The sequence below is a fragment of the Prionailurus bengalensis genome, chromosome E1 (genome assembly GCF_016509475.1).
Source record: "Prionailurus bengalensis isolate Pbe53 chromosome E1, Fcat_Pben_1.1_paternal_pri, whole genome shotgun sequence".
Classification (NCBI taxonomy): domain Eukaryota; kingdom Metazoa; phylum Chordata; class Mammalia; order Carnivora; family Felidae; genus Prionailurus; species Prionailurus bengalensis.
This window is the reverse complement of record NC_057347.1, coordinates 25,526,263-25,549,222: the sequence shown is the minus strand read 5'-3', so window position 1 is coordinate 25,549,222 and position 22,960 is coordinate 25,526,263. Positions and strand designations below refer to the sequence as shown.

General features: G+C 36.3%; 1 protein-coding gene across 1 annotated transcript in view; it reads right to left on the bottom strand.

Moving 5' to 3' along the window:
* BCAS3 (BCAS3 microtubule associated cell migration factor) overlaps nt 1-22,960 on the bottom strand; it is a 629,762-nt gene that overhangs the window by 329,197 nt on the left and 277,605 nt on the right. The window contains exon 18 of the mRNA XM_043582630.1: nt 6,498-6,648. Coding sequence (XP_043438565.1) covers nt 6,498-6,648 — 151 coding nt within the window. The remainder of the gene's footprint in view (nt 1-6,497; nt 6,649-22,960) is intronic.

The following is a 22,960-nucleotide window of genomic DNA, read 5'->3' as shown; positions in this document are numbered from 1 at the left end:
AGTTTCAGTTATAAAATAAATCAGTACTAGGGATGTGATGTACAACATGATGGCCATAGCTAACTCTGTGGTATGACATATAAGAAAGCTGTTAAGAGAGTAAATCCTAAGAATTCTCATCACAAGGAAAAAGTGTTTCCTTTTTTCTTTTCTTTTTTCTTTTCTTTTTATTGTATCAGTAGAAGATGGATGTTAGCTGAACCTATTATGGTAATCATTCCACTATATGTGTAAATCAAACTATCACACTACACACCTTAAACTTATATAGTGAGATACATGTCAATTATGTCTTTAAAAAACTGAAAAAAAATAAGCTCATATAAATGTTAAATGTAGAGAAAATAGTATGTGTAAAATTGTAAAGTAAAGACGTATCCTCTACCAATATATCCTAGGAACTTAAATGACTCTGTTACATTCTGTATATCCTCTGTTAAAGAGCTACAGAAATGGACTTACAATTCTCACATACATATGAGCAAAATTAGTCCTTGTGTCAATTTTTCCAGTGTTACTTATAACTTTTCATTAATTTAATTTTAACCACTCCATAATAAAGACACCCATGGCACTGTTGGCTCTCAAATTCTTGATCTACAGGGCAAACTGAAGCTGAAACAGACAGGTTCACTATCTGAGATATACTCAACATGCAAATTTAAATTACAAACTCAAGATTTTCATTAGAAAAACATTAGATAATGTTAAAATTCTACCAGATGTTTCAGAAGAGACTGGAGTAGCACAGACTATCAAATTTCTGTATAAAGTTACCACTGTTGATTTTTAATAGTAGACTTAATTCAAAAACTAAAAAATCCATAGATTTATGGTAAAATGGAACAAACCATGGCATATTTTAAATACTCTACTGATGGAGCATGAAAATTGTAAACTCGAACTGTGGTAAGTATATTGTACATGCAGATATATCCATATCCATTCTAATGAAAATACATTATCTTATTTCATATTTGGAACCAAACATTTATAACTTTAGTTATCAAAAACTAACACCTATATAAGACAAGGCTGGGAAGTGGAAAATTACCATCTGCTACAGTATCTGGTGAGCCTTTCTCCAAATCTTTCCCATTTAATTCTCAGAACTTAGCATATAAGGTTTGGGGCTCAGGCAAACTTTAGATAAGCCAAGGAAGGAATGGGCCTTTCTGCAAGGCCTACTGTAGGCCAATGTCATTTACCCACTTAGCAACCTCTGTGGCAGATTTGTCTACAAATTTGAGATAATCAAATAAACGCTATTAAATATTTCCATTTCTAAATAAGAACAATCATCTATGCTTTCTAAATGAAGCTCTTGTTACTGGCCTATACCTTGACAATGAGTGAGGCTTAGAAATTAGGGAATGGAACCAAAGTCCTGGTAGGAACTCACACAATGTACAGCTAAAAGATGATAATCCAAATACATAAACTTATATTCTTCAGATGAAGAAACTTATCTAGGACACAATGGTAATACGTAGCAGAGCCAACTGAGAAGTCAAGGCATCAGATTCTAAGTCAATATCCTTTGACTACATTAACCTATTTCTACAGTGTCGGGCTTTAGGTTCTTAATACACACTTCAAATTGCTCACAAAGACATGAATAAATATAAAGACAGGAGAAGGGAAAAGAACAAGAAGCTTCTTCACTTAAGACAAAGGAAACATGAAAGACAACAAATCATCTCATGTTTACTTCACTGTTAGTTAAGAGTAAGGAAGTAACTTCATTACCAATATCTGTATTTTTTATTCCCATGAAATTACTCTGATCTCTTTTAGAAATTTGCTGCTCTCTATTTGTCCCTGGACAATGATATGTATAGGTTAATAACTTTAGATTTAATGCACATAAAATTAAGCATACTGATGAAAAATTATCTATTTAGTAAATTTTACATAGGAAGCATTCAAACAAACAATTATCACTTACTTGATTCAGTAATTCAACCAAACATCTATGAAATGCTACTTAATAAATCCCTACTATTAATACTTAACACTTCAAAAAAATGAGCAATTCCTTAGTACCCAGTTTCACTTTAAGAGATGAGAACTATTCTTATTTATGTGTCACAAAACATGATGGAGGTTTTTCCAATTCTCCAGTCTTATACTGGAAGAAAATGGACCCTGTTTGAATGAATGATTATTGAGCCAAGTGATTTCTAGCACTTGTTTTGCCTTCATCAATGTATACTGTAGTCAGGTTAAGCAACAGCTGTTGCCAAAATGGGCCTTATTTCCTCCAAGTGCTGCTTCAAGGTACAGAACATGAAGGTGTAAATACATCTGTCTTTTGCCATTTGCAGTTCTACTGGCCTTGTGTATGTCTTGAAGTAAGACAGATGGTCCCTGACATTGCACAGGCTTCCAGGGATATATATTTCCAAAAATAAGAGGGCAGATGTGAAATATGGTAAGCACACGTTTTATCCCCTCAAGGTTTGAACTGAGGCTTCTATCTCAATTTGAATATTCTAGTATAGGATCCTAGGCAATCCTTAAAAAATCTCTGTGCTAGAAATACAACTTTTTGTGCTTATTTTGACTTTTTGCCAAATATCTAGGACATGGAGTAAATAAAGGTTGATGTAGCCTAGGTAAGTACATAATTTTATTAGATATTATTATCAGGTATACTGGAAGTAGTCACAAAACTTACATGTCTATAAATGAGTCAGCTCTGTGCTTTATTTCTACATATTCTATGTCAAATACTTCTTGTTAGTTTTATTTTTAAAATGCTACCAAAGGCATTTCATAGAAGCAAAGTTAGAGTAAATGAGAATTTCTAGAATGAAAAGAGACCTGGAAAATGAAAATCCCATTTGCTCATCACTCTGGTAACCTTAATATAGCAAGCAAAATTCTCAGTAAATGTAACAAAATTTAATGGAAATAATGCAAATTAGCTAACTACAGTCATGAGACTTGGTCATAGTAAAAAAATGTTAATAAAAATGAAATAAATATAGCTTTTAAAATCTAATGGGATGAAATCTAATGATATGAGATGTATGGGATTTGGTTCAAATCTCAGCATATATAAAAAATGGAAATTAAGGGAATTTTTTTTCTCATAAAACAAATATTACTTTTGGTAAGGCAAAATACATGTATTTCAGTGAAAATGCCAAATTTTAAGGTAATAAAACCATAAATTGTATTCTAAAAATTCTATGAACAAATGTTGGGGTGACTTAGAATAAAAATTGTAAGGAAATTACACTATAGCAATTTCTGGATATAATCAACAAACCCTTCAGAAAATGGATTAGAGGGGGTGTCTGGGTGGCTCAAGTCAGTTAAGCATCCAACTTTTGCTTTCAACTTAGGTCATGATCTCACAGTTCGTGAGTTTAAGCCCCACTTCTCAATCTCAATCTCTCTCTCAAAAATAAATAAATAAAACATTAAAAAAAAAGTGGCTTAGGGTATTAAGTCTCATAAGAAGAGCCAACTATAAGTTATTAATACTATTATCAAAGTGTTTATAGGTCACTGTGATCTGTGTTAATAGGAAGCCAGAGAAAATAGCAGGAGGGGTGGGGAAAAAAAGAACAGCAGGTGGGGAGAGTGGAAAATAATGGGCAGGGTAATAATGTGTGCTACACTAATGGCTCTGCCACAAGTAGAGAAGTCATTACAGACAACTCTACGAAAAACGCCAATAGTGAGTTTTAAAATCTCTTCTTTTGATAACTGTACTATAGTTATGTAAGAGAATATCCTTGTCTGTAGAAGTTACATATTGAAATTTGTAGGAATAAGGAATTACTAACTCTACTTTGAAACAATTTAAGAAAAATATGGGGTGTGTGTGTGTGTTTGTATGTGTGTGTGTATGCACACGTGTGCATACATGTATGGGCAGAGTGAGAGAATGTGAATGATAAGGCAAAAATATTGGATTGTCAACATTTGGGGAAAATGGGAATTCATTTTACTGGTCTTATAACTTTTTTTTGTAAATCTGAATCCTCCGAAAATTTAAAAAATTACAAACCAAGTATTCGTTGTAGGACAAATATTCTCTTTAAACACTTCAACACAGGACATGCTAAAAAGAATTTAAAAACTCAGCAAAAATATAATGGTCTGGGAACTGAGATATAAAACCAAGTCAACAATGCAACATGTGTACCTTGAACTAATATTAATTCCAAAGCACATAATTCAAATTCATTTAAGTTATTTCATTAATAAATAATTACTAAGTTGTCTATAATATAAGGGAGCCTAATGTATGCAATCTAAAAATCTAAGAATTGTGACTAAGTTTTTAAAAAGAAAAGAAACAGAATTTATCCAAGTTCATAAAATATGGCAGTGGAGGGAGACACCAGATGATTAATAGTTTCTGTCCATCTAAGGGCAGAGAAATAGAGAGTAGCAAGAGAGAGTGTGAAAGAGTGTGAAAGACTTTCTCTTTTTATTGTGGAAAATTTCATATACATACAAAAGTAGGCTCAGTTTCCACTCCTCCTCACAACTATGTTGAATTAAATTCTAATATAATAGGATTTCATGCATAGAACCTCAGTCACTGTCTTACAAAAGCTTATTTGAAAAAGAGAGCTAATTCTTTACATTATAAAAATAGCATAGCTCGTAAGTTTTAAAAACAATAAACACCAGAAACAAAGCTAGAATTAAATTCAAGAAGAAGAATTTTGAGTATTCTTTCACTTGGATTCAGGAAACACACACAAAAACTCATAAGTACTTTGCAGAATTGTACAATGCTCAGTTGAATCAAAAAGGTACAATTATGGATGATTTCTATAAGTAAAAAAAATAACTTATAATTATGATTCAAGATTTAGTCTAATTTTTATTTGATTCTACATCCCAGAAAAGTAAAAGAAAAAATGAATGAACAGTAAATAACCTCTTCATAACCTCTTTCCTATTAATAGCTACTGTAATTTTAAATATTTTTATGCTTATTTATTTTTGAGAGAGAGAGAGAGAGTAAACAGGGGAGGGACAGAGAGAGAGGGAGACACAGAATCAGAAGTAGACTCCAGGCTCTGAGCTGTCCGCACAGAGCCTGATGCGGGGTTCAAACTTAAAAACAGCGAGATCATGACCTGAGCCGATGTCGGACACTTAACTGACTGAGCCACCCAAGCACCCTTTACTTATCTTATTTTAAAAAAAGAAACTAAAAGAGGAAAGGGAAGCCAACATTCTATTTAAATCACTGAACATAGTTAAAAAGCTGAAATAAATTAAAAAAAAAAAAAAAAGGGATACAGGCCCAATGATCTATATCATAACATGCCTAATTTGGGACCTAAGTATATTTTTCCTTCCCCCTCCCCAAATATGCCACAAACTCCATTTTATTTCTGCATTCAGCAATAAGATCACTTTGTATACGAATACCACCCCACCAGGTAGAGGGTCCATTTCTGTGCTATGGTGAAATCGGGAGTTCAAAGGCCTTATCCCTGAGCATGAGTATTTCTTCTCACAAAAGTGACTTCTATAAACACTTTACCATCCAGCACAAAAATATTAAGACCTATTGATATAGTAGCCAAATAATATAATCTATTTCTTTTGTTGGAAAGGCCCTGAGGATTGTTTGAAGCCAGGATTGGGTTTTCTCTGAGCTACCTGCAGACAAAATTTAAGACAGTTGTTTCATTTCAAATTAGATAACAATCTCAGGATTGCTTATTGATGAAACAGGTAATCTGCCTATAGATACATATTTTTCTGGTACAAATGGAATTTCAGAATCATTTTGCGACTGATCATCTAATGATATCTTAAATATAGTACTTTATTTTCAAGAACTCAAAGAAGTGAGTTTTATATTCCTAACCAGTAGCAATTAAAAATGTTTTTAAATAGCTAAAATAAGCACAGACACATCAAGTGAGTCATCAAATGTCTTTGTGGATGTTAATGACCAATCTTGAGTAAAGCCCAAATTTTAGGACTCTGGCTTTTGAAAACTACCCATAATATCACATTGTCGTAACACAAATGACAGATTATTATTTGTAAATTATACCACGATATAGGTTTTTTTTTTTTCCTTTAAGTTTCAGAAACATGGTTGTCATCTAACAAAGTTCTTTCCTTAGTATTTGGGCCAGGTAAAATCTGGTGGTCATTATAAACACAGATTATGTCCACAAAAGCAAGAAACTGAAACTGTACTTTCAGACAAAGCCGCAAGGCAGCAAGTATAAGACTGAGTAGATGGGTCTGGTTTTTATTAGCCAGTACTAGTTTTCACAACTTGTCACTGCTTTGTCTTTGCTATGAATGTATGTGCACATGGTTGTATTTGAGTATGTTTGTACATGTTCTATACTTTGTACTTATTCTGCTGCCATTAAGTCTCACATGGGCTGGAAATGAAGAACGTACTCAAACGACCCAAAGAAAATGTGTTTTATTTTTATGTATCCAATCCTCTAAAGCAGCTATTTTAAAAAGTAGCAAGCCTAAGGCCTTACCCTGTTCGTTTGGTGATGGTCCCCAATGTCATTGGTTGCTTGATTTGTGCAAGAGGCATCAATACCATCAAGCTGGGGAGAGGAGAGAGCCGAGGGTTGCCAGGGTTGTTGTTGGCAAAATTATTGTAGGAGTCTTGGCTGTTTAGTTTCCCTACAAAAAGAAAAATAAAGAAAAGCATCACCAAGAGATGTTTCCTTCTCTCATGTGATTTGCACTCACTCCACTAACCATTTAAGAAAGTTATCAAAGGCAGAATTGATTCTAAAAGAATCATGGTTATATGGATGGGAAAAAACAAAGGATACTGGTAACACCAAGTGTGACTTGATTATAAACAGAGATTTTAGTCTTTGAGGATAGGGAATGGAGGATACAGAAATGGATGGATGTTAAGTGGTTATACAAATAATTAGTATAAAATTTAATTATAATTTTATGATCTTATGAAGGAATATAGGATAGTAACAAAAAACAAAACAGGAAGATATAAGGTAGTCTAGAGGAGGCATGAAGCAATTCTCTAAACAAGCTGAAAGTAAGTGGGTAGAATATTCCAGCCACAGCAGCCTGTGAAAGCTGGGAGGGTGGAAGAAAGAGGAGTCATGAGATGAGTATCCACAGAGAATAGGAGACACAGGATGAGTAACAGAAGTCATAGGTAAAATCATAACCTTCTTCCCAATATCTACCACCCTCCATCATAAAGTTTAAAAACAAAAATCAACACATTTCCCTTTATTTTATGCTGGGCATTAATATAAAAAATAAAAAGAATAGTCATTATGGCTCACTAGTAACCAGGAAAAACAAACTCATCTGTGAAATAAAATCTGATCTGCAGAGGGAATAATTACTTTCAGCTCACTAGTAAGCCAAATTCCTCCTACATATTTATCTTTTCTCCCTCTCCATGGTATTTTCCAGAATGTCCTATAAATGAAATCAGAGTATGGGGCTTATGGGGTCCAGCTTCTTTCATTTGCCAATAAGCATCTGAGATTCACCCACTCTATATTTTCCTGAAAGTATCAACAGATCTTTCCCTCTCCTCCCCCACTTTTTTTTAAGTGGGCTTCATTCCCAGCACAGAGCCCAATGTGGAGCTTGAACTGACAACGCTGAGATCAAGAGTCAGATGCTTAATCAACTAAGCCACTCAGGGCACCCCAGATCTTTCCTTTTATTCGTGAGTATGATGGAATTATATGGAATACTTCAGTTTGTTTATCTAGTCACTGCTTTTGGCTATTAGGTTTCCAGCTTTTGGCTATTAATGAATAAAGGTGCTATAAACATTTATGTACAGGTTTTGTATGAATATAAGCTTCCTTTTTTGGATAAATAATCTAAGAATGGAATTGCTGGTCATAGTAAATGAATGTATGCATGGACATAATAATTGTATGTTTTAACATTATAAGAAAATGCCAGTTTGACAAAGTACCTGAACCATTTCTCATTCTCACCAGTAAAGTATCATAGTTCCAGATCTTCCATATCCACACCAGCATGTAGTATTGTCATTCTTTTTGATTTTAGCTATTCTGGCCTTTATTTGGATTTCTCTAATGCATAATACAATGTAGTACTTTTTTGTTCATATACTTGTTATCCATATTTCTTTTTTGATAAAGTATCTGCTCAAATCTTGTGCCCATTTTAAAAACTGAGTCAATATTTATGCTGAGATATAATTCATATATTGTGAAAGTCACTCTTTTAAAATGCACACTTCTGTGGTGTTTAGTATATTCTACAGTGTAGCACAACCACGACCACTATCAAATTTCAGAATATTTTCATCACCCAAAAAGAAAGCCCATACCCATTGGCAATCACTCCTCCTTTGTCCCACCTCTCAGCCTTTGACAACCAGGAACCTCCTTTTTGATTCTATGGCTTTGCCTATTCTGGATGCCTCATAAATGGAATCATATACAATGTGGCCTTTTATGACTTAGTATCTTTTCAAGGTTCATCCATGTTGTGCCACATGTCAGTAGTTCATTATTTTTTATAACCAAATAGCATTCCATTGCATGGATGTACCACATTTGACTTATCCATTTATGTGTTCTCAAGTTTTCTTGGGTATACACACCTAGAAGTGGAACATTTCAGTCTGTATTTAACATTTTGATGAACTGCCAACCTGTGGCTGCACCAATGTATAAGGGCTCCAACTTCTCCACATCTTCAAAAATACTGTTATTGTCTACCTCTTATTTTAGCCATCCTAATTTTTTTTAATGTTTATTTTTGAGAGACAGGGAGAGGCAGAGGGCAAGCAGGGGAGGGGCAGAGAGCGAGAGGGAGACACGGAATCTGAAGCAGGATCCAGGTTCTGAGCTATCACCACAGAGCCCAATGCGGGACTTGAACTCATGAACTGTGACAGTATAACCTGACCTGAAGTCAGATGCTCAACCGACTGAGCCACCCAGGTGCCCCTGTTTTAGCCATCCTAGTGGGTATGAAGTGGTGTCTTAAGTGGTTTTGATTTGCATTTCCCTAATTACTAAGGATGTTAAACATCTTTTTCATGTGCAGTTTGGTAATTCGTATATCTTCTTTGGAGAAATGTCTAATCCGAAATATTTGCCCATTTAAAAACTGGATCGTCTGGGGCTCCTGGGTGGCTCATTTGGTTGAGCGTCCGACTTCAGCTCAGGTCATGATCTCATGGTTCATAAGTTTGAGCCCCATGTCACGCTCTGTGCTGACAGCTCTGAGCCTGGAGCCAGCTTTGGATTCTGTGTCTCCCTCTCTTTCTGCCCCTCCACCACTCGTGCTATGTCTCTCTCTCTCTCTCTCTCTCTCTCTCTCTCTCTCTCTCTCTCTCTTTCTCTCTCTCTCTCTCTCTCTCAAAAATAAACATTTTTAGAAAATTCAAAGTAAATAAAATAAAAATTGGATTGTCTTTTTACTGTTCAGTCATAAGTTAATCATATTCTCTGGATACAAGCCCCTGGTCAAATATATTATTTATAAATATATTTGTCCCATTACATGTGTTGTCTTCTCACCTTCTTCATGATGTTCTTTGAAGTATAAAAGTTTTTAATTTTGATAAAGTCTACTTTATCCATTTTTTCTTTAGTTGCTTATACTTTTATTGTCATATCTAAGAAACCATTGCCAAATCCAGGGACACAAAGATTTATGCCTATATTTTCTTCTAAGAGTTTTATATTTTCAGTTCTGACATTTAGGTCTTGGATCTATCTTGAATCAATTGTTATAAATGGTGTGAAGTAGGGGTTCAATATCATTACTGTGAATTTTGGATATCCACTTGTTCCAGTCTTTCCACGGAAAAGACTCTTCTTTCCCACATCAACAGATTGTCCTGGCACTCTTGTTGAAAATCAAAAGGCTACAAATGTAAGGAATTATTTATAGATCTTACTCTCAAATTTTAAAAGATCTTTATATATTCTGGACATAAGCCTTTTGTAAATTTTCAAATATGTTCTACCACCCTGTAACCTGTCTTCTTACAGATCTTTCAATAAGCAAAAGATTTTTTCCCATAAAGTCCACCTCATGAATTTGTTTAGTATATGTGGTGTTGAATTGATGAACTATTTGCCTAACCTAAGGCCAAAAAATTCAATCTAAAAAATTTTAAGTCTTGTATTTTATCTTCATTATATATAATTTATATCATTTGTTACATGATACAGTTAATTTTTTAAGGTATGAAATGTGATTTTTAAAAAAAATAACAGTGACATGAAATGAAACAAATGAAAGCAAATAAAACAAAATCTCCAAAGTTTAAGTGAAGTTTATAGCAACTTTACATATTAGGATTTTTTTGTTTATTTTTTAATCAGTGCCCTGATATTAATGATAAAAATTTTATGATATTACCAATATAAAATATTACTGATAATTTCTATTACTCCAGTATTATGATAACTGAAGCCTGAGACAAGGCAGGATCCATGATCTCTGTGATTTTTTGATATATTCACCAAATAACAAATTGGAGCTAAATTTTGGTGAGCTGAAGTGGTATGCCAATTTGGATTGCTTTCTTTTTTTTTTTTAATATGAAATTTATTGTCAAATTGGTTTCCATACAACAAACACCCAGTGCGCATCCCAACAGGTGCCCTCTTCAATGCCCATCACCCACCCTCCCCTCCCTCCCACCCCCCATCAACCCTCATTTTATTCTCAGTTTTTAAGAGTCTCTTACGGTTTGGCTCCCTCCCTCTCTAACTTTTTTTTCTTCCCCTCCCCCATGGTCTTCTGTTAAGTTTCTCAGGATTGTTTTCTTAACACAAAAAGAAATCGTATTATAATTACTGAAAAGAAAGAGAACAGTATATCAAAAGGGAACATACTATATTCTGGAACAGAAGCACCCACTTGGACATTTATTATTTCTATATTATTTGGTGTCACCACCTTGTGGCCTACAGCTACAAAATTCAAATTAGTTACAGATCTCATAGAGAGAAGGCTATGAAATACAAAGACAGAAATTGTTATTATGTTATCAAAGTTCTCTTCAGATATAAGCCACATGGGATTAGAAATTTTAGAATATTTTACGTGTTTTTCTGAATGTCCATGTTTTGAAATGCTGTCATATTGGGAATTAGGTTCCTAAAAAACTCATAACTTCTAAAATAGACATTACACAAACATCTACCCAAATGCACACAGAATTCACTAAAAATGTGCTTTTATTTTCAAAATTCTTAGCACCCCTGTTCAGTCACCTTTTTCCAAGGAAAAATTATTGTGAAGCACCTCTGTCCCAGTAAATAATGGTTTTTCAGAGGGACTAAAGATAGAAAAAAAATAGAGAAAAATAATATTGAATTTCATTTCTTTTAGTCAGTGGTTTCATGTCACTGTATTCAACAAAACCTGCTGCTTCCACCAACGTTGTCATTTATTTGCAAAGATGCCAGCTAGGATTCTGATTGGAACTGCAATGAGTCTGTAGATCAGCTGAGGAACTACTGCCATCTTACCAAGCCAAGAATATGAGATGTCTTTTCATTTCTTTAAGTATTCTTTAATTTCTTTGAACATTATTTTGTAGATTTCAGGGTACAGGTTTTATACTTCTTTGGTTAAATTTAGTCCTATTTTATTCTTTTGGATGCAACTTGTAAAAAGAATTATTTTTAATTTCACTTTTCAGACTGTTAATTGCCAATGTAGAAAAATACAATTAATTATTGTACATTGATCTTATATCCTATAATCTTTGCTGAACTTATCTCAGTTTCTTGTGGATTCCTTAGTATTTTCTACATACATGATCATGTCATCCTCAAAGAAGAAAGTTTTACTTCTTCCTTTCCAGTCCAGATGACTTCTATTTATTTTATTGCCTAAAAGCCTTGGTTACAACTGCCAGTACAATATTGAACAGAAGTGGCAAGAACAGACTATGATTCATTTTAAATTATTTTTTGTATATGGACTGAGGTGTGAGTTGAGGTTGTGTTCATGCTTTGAAAGTGGATATCAACTTGTTTCATCACCATTAGAAAGATGATCCTTTCTCCATTAAATTGCCTTTTCATCTTTGTCAAAAATCAAATGACCATACACGTGTGCATCTATTCCTAGATTTTGTTCCATTGATCCATGTGTCTATCCTTTCACTAATACTACATTTTCTTGATTACTGTAGTTTTTTTTTTTTTTTTTTTTTTAGGACAGAGAAAGCGCACATGTGAGCCTGTATGAGTGGAAAGAGGGGCAAAGAGAGAGGAGAGACAGAATCCCAAGCAGTCTCTGTGCTGTCAGAGCAGAGCCAGACACAGGGCTCGATCTCACAAACCGTGAGATCATGACCTGAGCCGAAATCAAGAGTCGGACACTCAAGTCACTGAGTGACCCAGGAACCCTGTTGATTACTGTAGTTTCATAGTGATCCATGCACTTACACAGAAACTTTACAGAAAATTTTCCACACTTTCCATGTTATAAAAACGAGTCCAGTGTTTATAACTCAACAACTCTTCCATACAGAAAACACCTTATTGACCCAATGTTATTTTCAAATAATTGTTCTTAACTTATAAAAGTTATCTGCCCAGTTCAATGGTTAACAATAAATATTGTATTTTATAAATAACAGCAAACAGTAAGCATTTTTTTTTTACTAATTTGTAAGTGGAGTGTTAAAGTCCCCTGCAATTACCACATTCTTATCAATAAGGTTGCTTATGTTTGTGAGTAATTGTTTTATATATTTGGGGGCTCCTGTATTCGGCACATAGGCATTTATAATTGTTAGTTCTTCCTGATGGATAGACCCTGTGATTATTATATGATGCCCTTCTTCATCTCTTGTTACAGCCTTTAATTTAAAGTCTAGTTTGTCTGATTGGCTACTCAGTTTGTCTGATTGGCTACTAGTTTGTCTGATTGGCTACTGTCTGATATGGCTACTCCAGCTTTCTTTTGGCTTCCAGTGGCATGATAAATAGTTCTCCATCCCCTCACTCTCAATCTGAAGGTGTCCTCAGGTCTAAAATGAGTCTCTTGTAGACAGCAAATAGATGGGTCTTGTTTTTTTTTATCCATTCTGATACCCTATGTCTTTTGGTTGGCGCATTTAGTCCATTTACATTCAGTGTTATTATAGAAAGATATGGGTTTAGAGTCATTGTGATGTCCCTAGGTTTCGTGCTTGTAGCGATGTCTCTAGGACTTTGTCTCACAGGATCCCCCTTAGGATCTCTTGTAGGGCTGGTTTAGTGGTGACGAATTCCTTCAGTTTTTGTTTGTTTGGGAAGACCTTTATCTCTCCTTCTATTCTAAATGACAGACTTGCTGGATAAAGGAGTCTCGGCTGCATATTTTTTCTGTTCATCACATTGAAGATCTCTTGCCATTCCTTTCTGGCCTGCCAAGTTTCAGTAGAGAGATCGGTCACGAGTCTTATAGGTCTCCCTTTATATGTTAGAGCACGTTTATCTCTAGCTGCTTTCAGAATTTTCTCTTTATCCTTGTATTTTGCCAGTTTCACTATGATATGTCATGCAGAAGATCGATTCAAGTTACGTCTGAAGGGAGTTCTCTGTGCCTCTTGGATTTCAGTGCCTTTTTCCTTCCCCAGATCTGGGAAGTTCTCAGCTATGATTTCTTCAAGTACCCCTTCAGCACCTTTCCCTCTCTCTTCCTCCTCTGGAATAACAATTATGCATATATTATTTCTCTTTAGTGCATCACTTAGTTCTCTAATTTTCCCCTCATACTCCTGGATTTTTTTATCTTTTTCTCAGCTTCTTCTTTTTCCATAATTTTATCTTCTATTCTCTCCTCTGCTTCTTCAATCCGAGCCGTAGTTGTCTCCAGTTTATTTTGCAACTCATTGATAGCATTTTTTAGCTCCTCCTGGCTGTTCCTTAGTCCCTTGATCTCTGTATCAAGAGATTCTCTTCTGTCCTTATACTGTTTTCAAGCCCAGTGATTAATTTTATGACTATTATTCTAAATTCACTTTCTATTATATTGTTTAAATCATTTTTGATCAGTTCGTTAGCCCTTGTTGTTTCCTGGACGTTTTTCTGAGGGGAATTCTTCTGCTTCGTCATTTTGGATAGTCCCTGGAGTGGTGCAGGACTGTGGGTCACTTCCCCTGTGCTGTCTTGAATAACTTGCGTTGGTGGGCGGGGCCTCAGTCAGACCTGATGTCTGCCCCCAGCCCACCGCTGGGGCCATAGTCAGACTGGTGTGTGCCTTCTCTTCCCCTCTCCTAGGGGCGGGATTCACTGTGGGGTGGTGTGGCCCGTCTGGGCTACTTGCATACTGCCAGGCTTGTGGTGCTGGGGATCTGGCGTATTAGCTGGGATGGATCGGCAAGGTGGACGGGGGCGGGAGGGGCAGGCTCAGCTGGCTTTTCCTTCAGAGATCCACTTCGGGAGGGGCCCTGCGGCACCAGGAGGGAGTCAGACCCGCAGGAGGGATGGATCCGCAGAAGCACAGCTTTGGGTGTTTGCGCGGTGCAAGCAAGTTCCCTGGCAGGAACTGGTTCCCTTTGGGATTTTGGCTTGGGGATGGGCGAGGGAGATGGCGCTGGCGAGTGCCTTTGTTCCCCGCCATGCTGAGCTCTGTCATCCAGGGCTCAACAACTCTCCTTCCCGTTGTCCTCCAGCCCTCCCGTTCTCCGAGCAGAGCTGTTAGCTTATAACCTTCCAGATGTCAAGTCCCGCTTGCTGTCGGAACACACTCGTCCGGCCCTTCCGCTTTTGCAAGCCAGACTCCGGGGCTAATCTTGGCCGGTGGGCCGCCCCTCTGCCCCAGCTCCCTCCCACCAGTCCGTGGAGCATGCACCGCCTCTCTGCCCTTCCTACCCTCTTCCGTGGGCCTCTTATCTGCACTTGGCTCTGGAGACTCCGTTCTGCTAGTCTTCTGGTGGTTTTCTGGGTTATTTAGGCAGGTGTAGGTGGAATCTAAGTGATCAGCAGGACGCACGATGAGCCCAGCGTCCTCCTACGCTGCCATCTTCCCAGGATCTCTCTTTTTTTACCAATTTGAATAAGACAAATTTATATAAAAAAAGCAAACAATCCCCCCAAGAGATCAGAATGAATATCTTATTTCTAAATGACATCCTGAAAGACATTCTTTTTTTTAGTTTGTATTTAAATTTCAGTTAGTTAACATACAGCTTAATAGTTTCAGGTGTACAATATAGCAATTCAACACTTCCATACATCACTCAGTGCTCATCACAACAAGTACACTCCTTAATCCCCAACACCTATTTAACCTATTCCCCCGCCCACCTCCCCTCTGATAACTACCAGTTTGTTCTCTATAGTTAAGAGTCTGTTTCTTGGTTTCTCTCTCTCTCTCTCTCTTTCCCCTCCTCTTTTATTTGTTTTGTTTCCTAAATTCCACATATGAGTGAAATCATATGGTATTTGTCTTTCTCTGCCTGAATTATTTCACTTAGCATAATACTCTCTACCTCCAGGCACATCTTCGCAAATGGCAAGATTTCATTCTTTTTAATGCCTGAGTAATATCCCATTGTGTATATATACCGCATTTTCTTTACCCATTCATCAGTTGATGGACATTTGGGCTATTTCCATAATTTGGCTACTGTAGATAATCACTGCTATAAACACTGGGGTGCATGTATCCCTTTGTATCTGTATTTTTGTATTCTTTAGGTAAATAGCTACTAGTGCAATTGCTGGGTTGTAGGGTAGTTCTACAACTTTTAGTTTTAACTTTTTGAGGAACCGCCACACTGTTTTCCAGAGTGGCAGCACCAGTTTGCATTCCCACCAACAGTGTAAGGGGATTCCCCTTTCACCACATCCTCGCCAACACCTGTTGTTTCTTGTGGTGTTGATTTTAGCCATTCTGACAGTTGTGAGGTGATGTCTTATTGTAGTTTTGATTTGCATTTCCTTGATGATAAGTGATGCTGAGCATCTTTTCATGTGTCTTTCAGCTGTCTGTATGTCTTCTTTGGAAAAATGTCTATTCATATCTTGTGCCCATTTTTTTAAGTTTATTGATTTATTTTGAGAGAGAATGAGCACAAGAGAATCACAGGCAGGCTCCACAGTGTCAGTGTATAGCCCGATGGCTCACAAACCATGAGACCATGACCTGAGCCGAAGTCAGACACTTAACCGACTGAACCACCCAGGCATTCCTCTTTTGCCCACTTTCTATTGGATTATTCACTTTTGGGGTGTTGAGTTTTATAAATTGTTTATATATTTTGGATACTAACCCTTTATTGGATATGTCACTTGCAAATATCTTCTCCCATTCTAAGGCTGACTTTTAGTTTTGTTGATCATTTCCTTCATTGTGCAGATGGTTTTTATTTTGATGTAGTGCCAATAATTTATTTTTGCTTTTGTTTCCCTTGCCTCAGGAGACATATCTAGAAAGAAGTTGCAATGGCTGATGTCAAAGAATTTACTGCCTGTGTTCTCTCAAAGACATTCACTCTTAAAACAGCATGGATTCAATACAGAGGGAGAACTATCACACCATAATTAATGGTAGCTTCAGAGTTAGTGGAATGGTAAGAAGTTCTTTTTAAAAAATCATTACAAGCAGCACCTGGGTGGCTCAGTCGGTTAAGTACCTGACTGCAGCCCAGGTCATGATCTCATGGTTCGTGAGTTTGAGCCCTGCGTCTACTCTCTGCTGACGGCTCAGAGCCTGGAGACTGCTTTGGATTCTGTGTGTCTCTCTCTGCCCCTTCCCTGCTCACATTCTGTCTCTCTCTCTCTCAAAAATAAACAAACATTTAAAAAATGTAAAAAAAATCATTACAAAAATGAAGATATCTTCAGATTTAGCATAATGGCTTAACCAAATGGGACTTGTTTTTTGGGGCACAAACCTATGGAATAATCAGGTTAAATACTGATGTCTCTTCAGCAATGTAAGAAATTCTTATTGAGGAGGGCACCTTTTGGGATGAGCACTAGGTATTGTATGCAAACCAATTTGGCAATAAATTTGATATTAAAAAAAAGCTTCTCTTTCTGTGCTCACACAATGGGCAGCAAAAAAAAAAAAAGAAAAGAAAAAGAAAAGAAATTCACACAAATTTTTATCTATCTCCTCAATTTCTGAATACAACATTTGATATCTGTAGAGGAATAACAGAAAACTTTTTTATACCAGTTAAGAAATGGGCAGAAGACATGACACAGACTTTCTTCCAAAGACATACAGATGGCTAACAGACACATGAAAAGATGCTCAACATCACTCATCATCAGGGAAATACAAATCAAAACCATGATGAGATACCACCTCACACCTATCAGAATGGCTAAAATTGACAACACAGGAAACAACAGATGTTGGCAAGAATGTGGATGAAGGGGAAACCTCTTACACTGCTGGTGGGAATGCAAACTGGTGCAGCCACTCTGGAAAACAGTGTGGAGGTTCCTCAAAAAGTTAAAAATAGAATGACCCTATGATCCAGCAATTATGCTAATAGGTATTTACCCAAAGAATGCAAAAATAGAGATTTGAAGGGGCACATGCACCCTGATGTATATACAGCACCATTATCAACAATAGCTAAACTATGGAGAGCTCCAAATGTCCATCAACTGATGAATGGATAAAGAAGATGTGGTATATATACACAATGGAATATTACTCAGCCATCAGAAAGAATGAAATCTTGTCATTTGCAATGATGTGGATGGAGCCAGAGTGTATTATGCTAAGCAAAGTAAGTCAGAGAAAGATAAATGCCATATGATTTCACTCATATGTGGAATTTAAGAAACAAAATAGATGAAGATAGGGGAAGGGGGAAAAAGAGAGAGAGAAGCAAACCATAAGAGACTCTTTTTTTTTTTCTATGTCTTTTTTTAAATATGAAATTTATTGTCAAATTGGTTTCCATTCAACACCCAGTGCTCATCCCAACAGGTGCCCTCCTCAATGCCCATCGCCCACTTTCCCCTCCCTCCCACCCCCCATCAACCCTCATTTTACTCTCAGTTTTTAAAAGTCTCTTATGGTTTGGCTCCCTCACTCTCTAACTTTTTTTTCCTTCCCCTCCCCCATGGTCTTCTGTTAAGTTTCTCAGGATCCACATAAGAGTGAAAATATATGGTATCTGTCTTTCTCTGTATCACTTATTTCACTTAGCATAACACTCTCCAGTTCCATCCACGTTGCTACAAAGGGTCATATTTCATTCTTTCTTATTGCCACGTAGTATTCCATTGTGTATATAAACCACACTTTCTTTATCCATTCTTCAGTTGATGGACATTTAGGCTCTTTCCATAATTTGGCTATTGTTGAAAGTGCTGCTATAAACATTGGGGTACAAGTGCCCCTATGCATCAGCACTCCTTGGATAAATTCCTAGCAGTGCTATTGCTGGGTCATAGGGTAGATCTATTTTAATTCTTTGAGGAACCTCCACACTGTTTTCCAGAGCGACTGCACCAGTTTGCATTCCCACCAACAGTGCAAGAGGGTTCCCGTTTCTCCATATCCTCTCCAGCAAGGAGACTCTTAACTATAGAGAATAAACTGAGGGTTGATGGAGGCAGGTGGGTGGGGGATGGGCTAGATGGGTGATGGGCATTAAGGAGGGCACTTGAGATGAGCACGGGGTGTTATATGTAAGTGATGAATCACTAAATTCTACACCTGCAACCAATTTTACCATATATGTTAACTAACTAGAATTTCAATAAGAAGTTTAAAAATAAACCATAAAAAAGAAAAAATTATGGTTAAATCATTCAGTGATTTATTATGACCCTCTTTAGACCACTGTAGATGCAAGATTCACCATTAGACAACTATAGTAATACTAATTTGAATCTGAAATCAGACTGCAGCACTAAAATATCACAAGCTAATGAAATTCAAGGAATGTTCATGACACATATTTCACAACTAGTAGTCAAATATTTCATGAGTGCCTTAACCTAAGATTACATGCTGTGAAGACTGCCTTCTCTGTTATCACAGAGCTTACAGTCTTATATGCATGAAACAGGAATAATTTAAATGCTAACGGCCTAGTACTGAAAGATAAGCACAAATGGGATCAACTATTTGGAGAAGAGATCATGGAGCAGATGGGACATAACCTAGGCTTTGAAAGATGTGCAAAATATGGAGATGACTAGGAGAGAAGAAATATGCTGAGCATGAAGGATAACATGAAAAGCAGAGGGTGTAAAGGGATGCCACATATGTGAGCAACAGTAAGGAATCTCTAACGAGAGGAGATTATAACAGAAAGCAGTAGGAAGATTAAATGATTTCAGTTTTAGAAGAACTTTTTAATTGAGCCAGAGGAGCAGGGACTTAGGTAAATTCTTCAGCAAGGGAATATACAGATTTTGAGATCACTGAACTTTATAGGTAGGATGAGTGGTCTAGAAAAATGAAGTGATTCACTGAGAAGCTCCAAATCTTGTGATATAGTTAGCCATAACTTAAAACCCCTCACCTCATAATAGTATACAAGGTGCTTCATACCTATCCCTCTCAGCATGCTATTGTATTGCCAGGCAACACCCAAGTTTGTGGGCATTTACTCTTGGTGTCTGTGTTTATGATGTAGCCTCTGACATGCAGTCCATCTGAAAGGGTAAAGTAAGTCTACCTTAAGGGTAAAGGGTTTTATATTCATATAGGTATAGTGTCTGTCTTATATTTTATTGGACATGGCAAGCAACTTATAACAACAGCTTTAATGAAAGAATAAATGGATTAATAAAACACTCCATGATGATAAGGTTCAGGAAGGTAAACTCAGAAAACTACTAACTTTGGTAATCTTCAATAAGGTCGTTTCAGTAAAGAGGTGGAAAACTCAGATGGAAAGGGATAAGTAAAAGAAACATTGATCGCAAATGATCAAGGTAATGGATATAGAACACAGATATAAGAGCTTTGGGCCTGAAAATAAGACATTCTTTTGATGTCTGCAGACATCAAGATGAGTCACTGTCCCAAGCAAAGTTTTCATCAATATTCATTCTTTCACTTAATATTTTTTGAGCCTTATCAGTATAAGGCCCTGTTCTAGCCCTGGATGAATAAGTCCAAGGGCCTCCTAAAGAGTTCATAACATAATGAGACAGAAAGTATATAAACAAAAAATTTTAAATGGGCGAAAACATGCTAACAAAGATATCTGCAGAATGTCTCAGGAACAACAACTATAAAAGGGAGACATTTTTACGTTGTTTCAAAGGGACAACTTAAAAGGGAAGCTAAGGCATACAAATTTTAAGCATAGAGGAAGAAACCTGTATCTTTATACCTTTATTTTTCAAATAGAAAATAAAGGATAAGATGAGAGATGTGCGAACAATTCCATAGCAGTTAGTAAAATGAGGGAAATGGCTTAGACAGGAAATCTCATTAGCTGACACATAATGATCTACGTGTAAAAAATATACATTAAAAAACAACAAATTTAAAAATGAAAGTTCATACTCAATAAATCAAACATACAAAAGTCATAATGATCCTTTCCTTCCCTTTTCCAGTGTTCAAAGTCTTTGGTTAAAAATAATTTTTCACTGTCTCTTGTATCATGGATTTTCGTTGAAAATGCAGCTAGATCTAACAAACCTCCAGATTTATTCTCCAGGAAAACTGGAGACTCTTCCAGAGTAGGGGCAGTGTTTTACTATTGTGGACAGCACAAATGTTTGCTGAATGAATGAAATAAATATATTTTTTCCCATATCCAGGAAGTACAGGAAAACAGAGTCCTATGATCCATAGAAAAAATTAATTTTGGAGGGACACAAAATACTTCAGAAGATAGCCAGATGCTGGAATCTATGGCTTTAGCTATTCTGCTTAGTCTCATGTTGACTGAACCAGAAGCCTAAACTTGATAACTTTTCAAACAGATCTTCAGACACTTCCTTACGGGTATATCAAGCCTAAATTTCCAAGTCAAGATTTTTCATTAAGCCTGAAGTCTCTTAATATAATGAGGTTCAGCAGGAAGAAACTTGTAGTATCCCAAGTCTTGGATGAGGATTAAGTCTGTCCCTCCATTTTATCCTTCAATTTCCCATTGGACAGAAAGGAACAGTAGCACTATTTCTTTCTTGCACCTCTCAGGCATATATATATGAGAGTAACAGTAAAATTAAAAATTTCCAAGCTCAATGAAGAGTCACTACATATATGCTAAATGTCATTTTCACGAACTGTTCTTTCCTTTTCTCTTTTCTCTTAATTGTATAACTACAATGAAAATAGCAGAGGTTGTTGAATTGCAGTTTTAGTAGTAAGCTTTTTAAAATCTTAAGACACATGTAATATTTCCACACACCATTATACTTTTGAATTCCAGCTGGGACAAGACCTGTAAGTGACAAATGCCATGAGAATGGATATTCTCACAGTATTTCTGGCACATCCAAACAGAGGAAGTCCCAAAGATCTCATGAGAAAATAAGCTCTTCTAAGACTCTCATCCCAGTTTTTGGGCTTACTCTATATAGATAAACTTCTATAAGCCTTCAGGCTTTTGGGTCTTTATCCAAATCCACAAGAGCTTTGATCCTTTAGAGGTTTACCAGTCTCCAAGATAGACAGAGTTCTCTTGGGAGAAAAAAATCCCAAGTTCCAATAAAATGGTTTCTCAATAAACTAAAGCAGGAATTCTATTTGGGAGTAGGAAATCATTTAAAAATCAGAATTTATAAAACATCCCTTGATGCTTAAAGCTATGATATTTTGTTTTTGTTTTCAGTTGTTTATTTGCTTAATTATTATTGTTTTTATTGTTAGAATGCAAGGCACTAAACCAGTACAGTTCACACTGGGCTTTAACCACTGACTTCTGGGTTTACTTGAACAAGTTTGCATTTTTGAAAAAGGAATTATGAAAACAACCTCATGCACTCTTTTTTTTTTCCTTCCACCTTTTGGAAGAATACCTGCAGATACCTTTTACTGAGGAACTCTCAATCTCCATACCAACATATGGTACCATTGTCTGTGTGTCAGGTTGACATGGTATAACCTGTTTACAAGAAGTTTTGCTAACTTCAAAATGCCATCTTATCATTTATGCATTGTCCCTAAGTATGTTTTCCCAGACATTCTATACTATAAAAACACAGAGGAAAAATGGATTAAGTTGAGTATAAAAGTAAAGAGAGAAAATAACAATGGGCTTTGTTGCTGCACTAGAGGAACAGCTTGTCAGGTCAGCTTTGCAGAGAGGCATATTCCCAAACCAGTCATCATTAATGGACTCACTTCCACAGGAAAAAAAAAAAAAAGACAGAGTCTGAAAACTCCGGACAAAAGAAATCCCTGCAGACAAAGTAAAAACAAATTAAAAGACCCATTATAAAACACAGATGCTACAAGGAAAATAAACTTTGCAAGATTTACTGGGCTTTGACAAACGTGAACATTTGTGGAAAAGACATCAGCAACAACTCCCAGGTAATGTGGCTAGACTCCTTTCTGTTTCATCTTTACCCTCTCTTCAGAAGCTGCCAGGCTGGGATTCTTAGCTTCTGAATGCAGTGATGTGAGAACACGTGAATGTGGCAAACTGCCAGCTTCAAGAAGTTTCTGAAGCCAGCAATATCCTGAAATTGTTGACCATTTCAGATTATGCTAAATATTAAAGTTAATATCAGTTTATCTATATGTGTATGCATTTCTTCTAAATGCAGTCAAGAGGAAAAACAAGCCATAAATGTAATTACTTGCCTCCTCTCCCACTTTAAAAACTTTCCCTATCCCACCATACTGTGAACTAAAGCAAATAAAAGCAGTTAAAATGACATTAAGCAATCAAGGGATAGAGTTATAAATCAGAAAGTACCTTAAAACAGTATCATATCAGTAAGAAAGGGAAAACTTTTTATTATAGATTTCTAGAAGCACAAACTACAGTCTGCTGCCAATGGGGGTTACAGGACTAGAATATTCTAGGATCAGAAGGTGTAAGAAA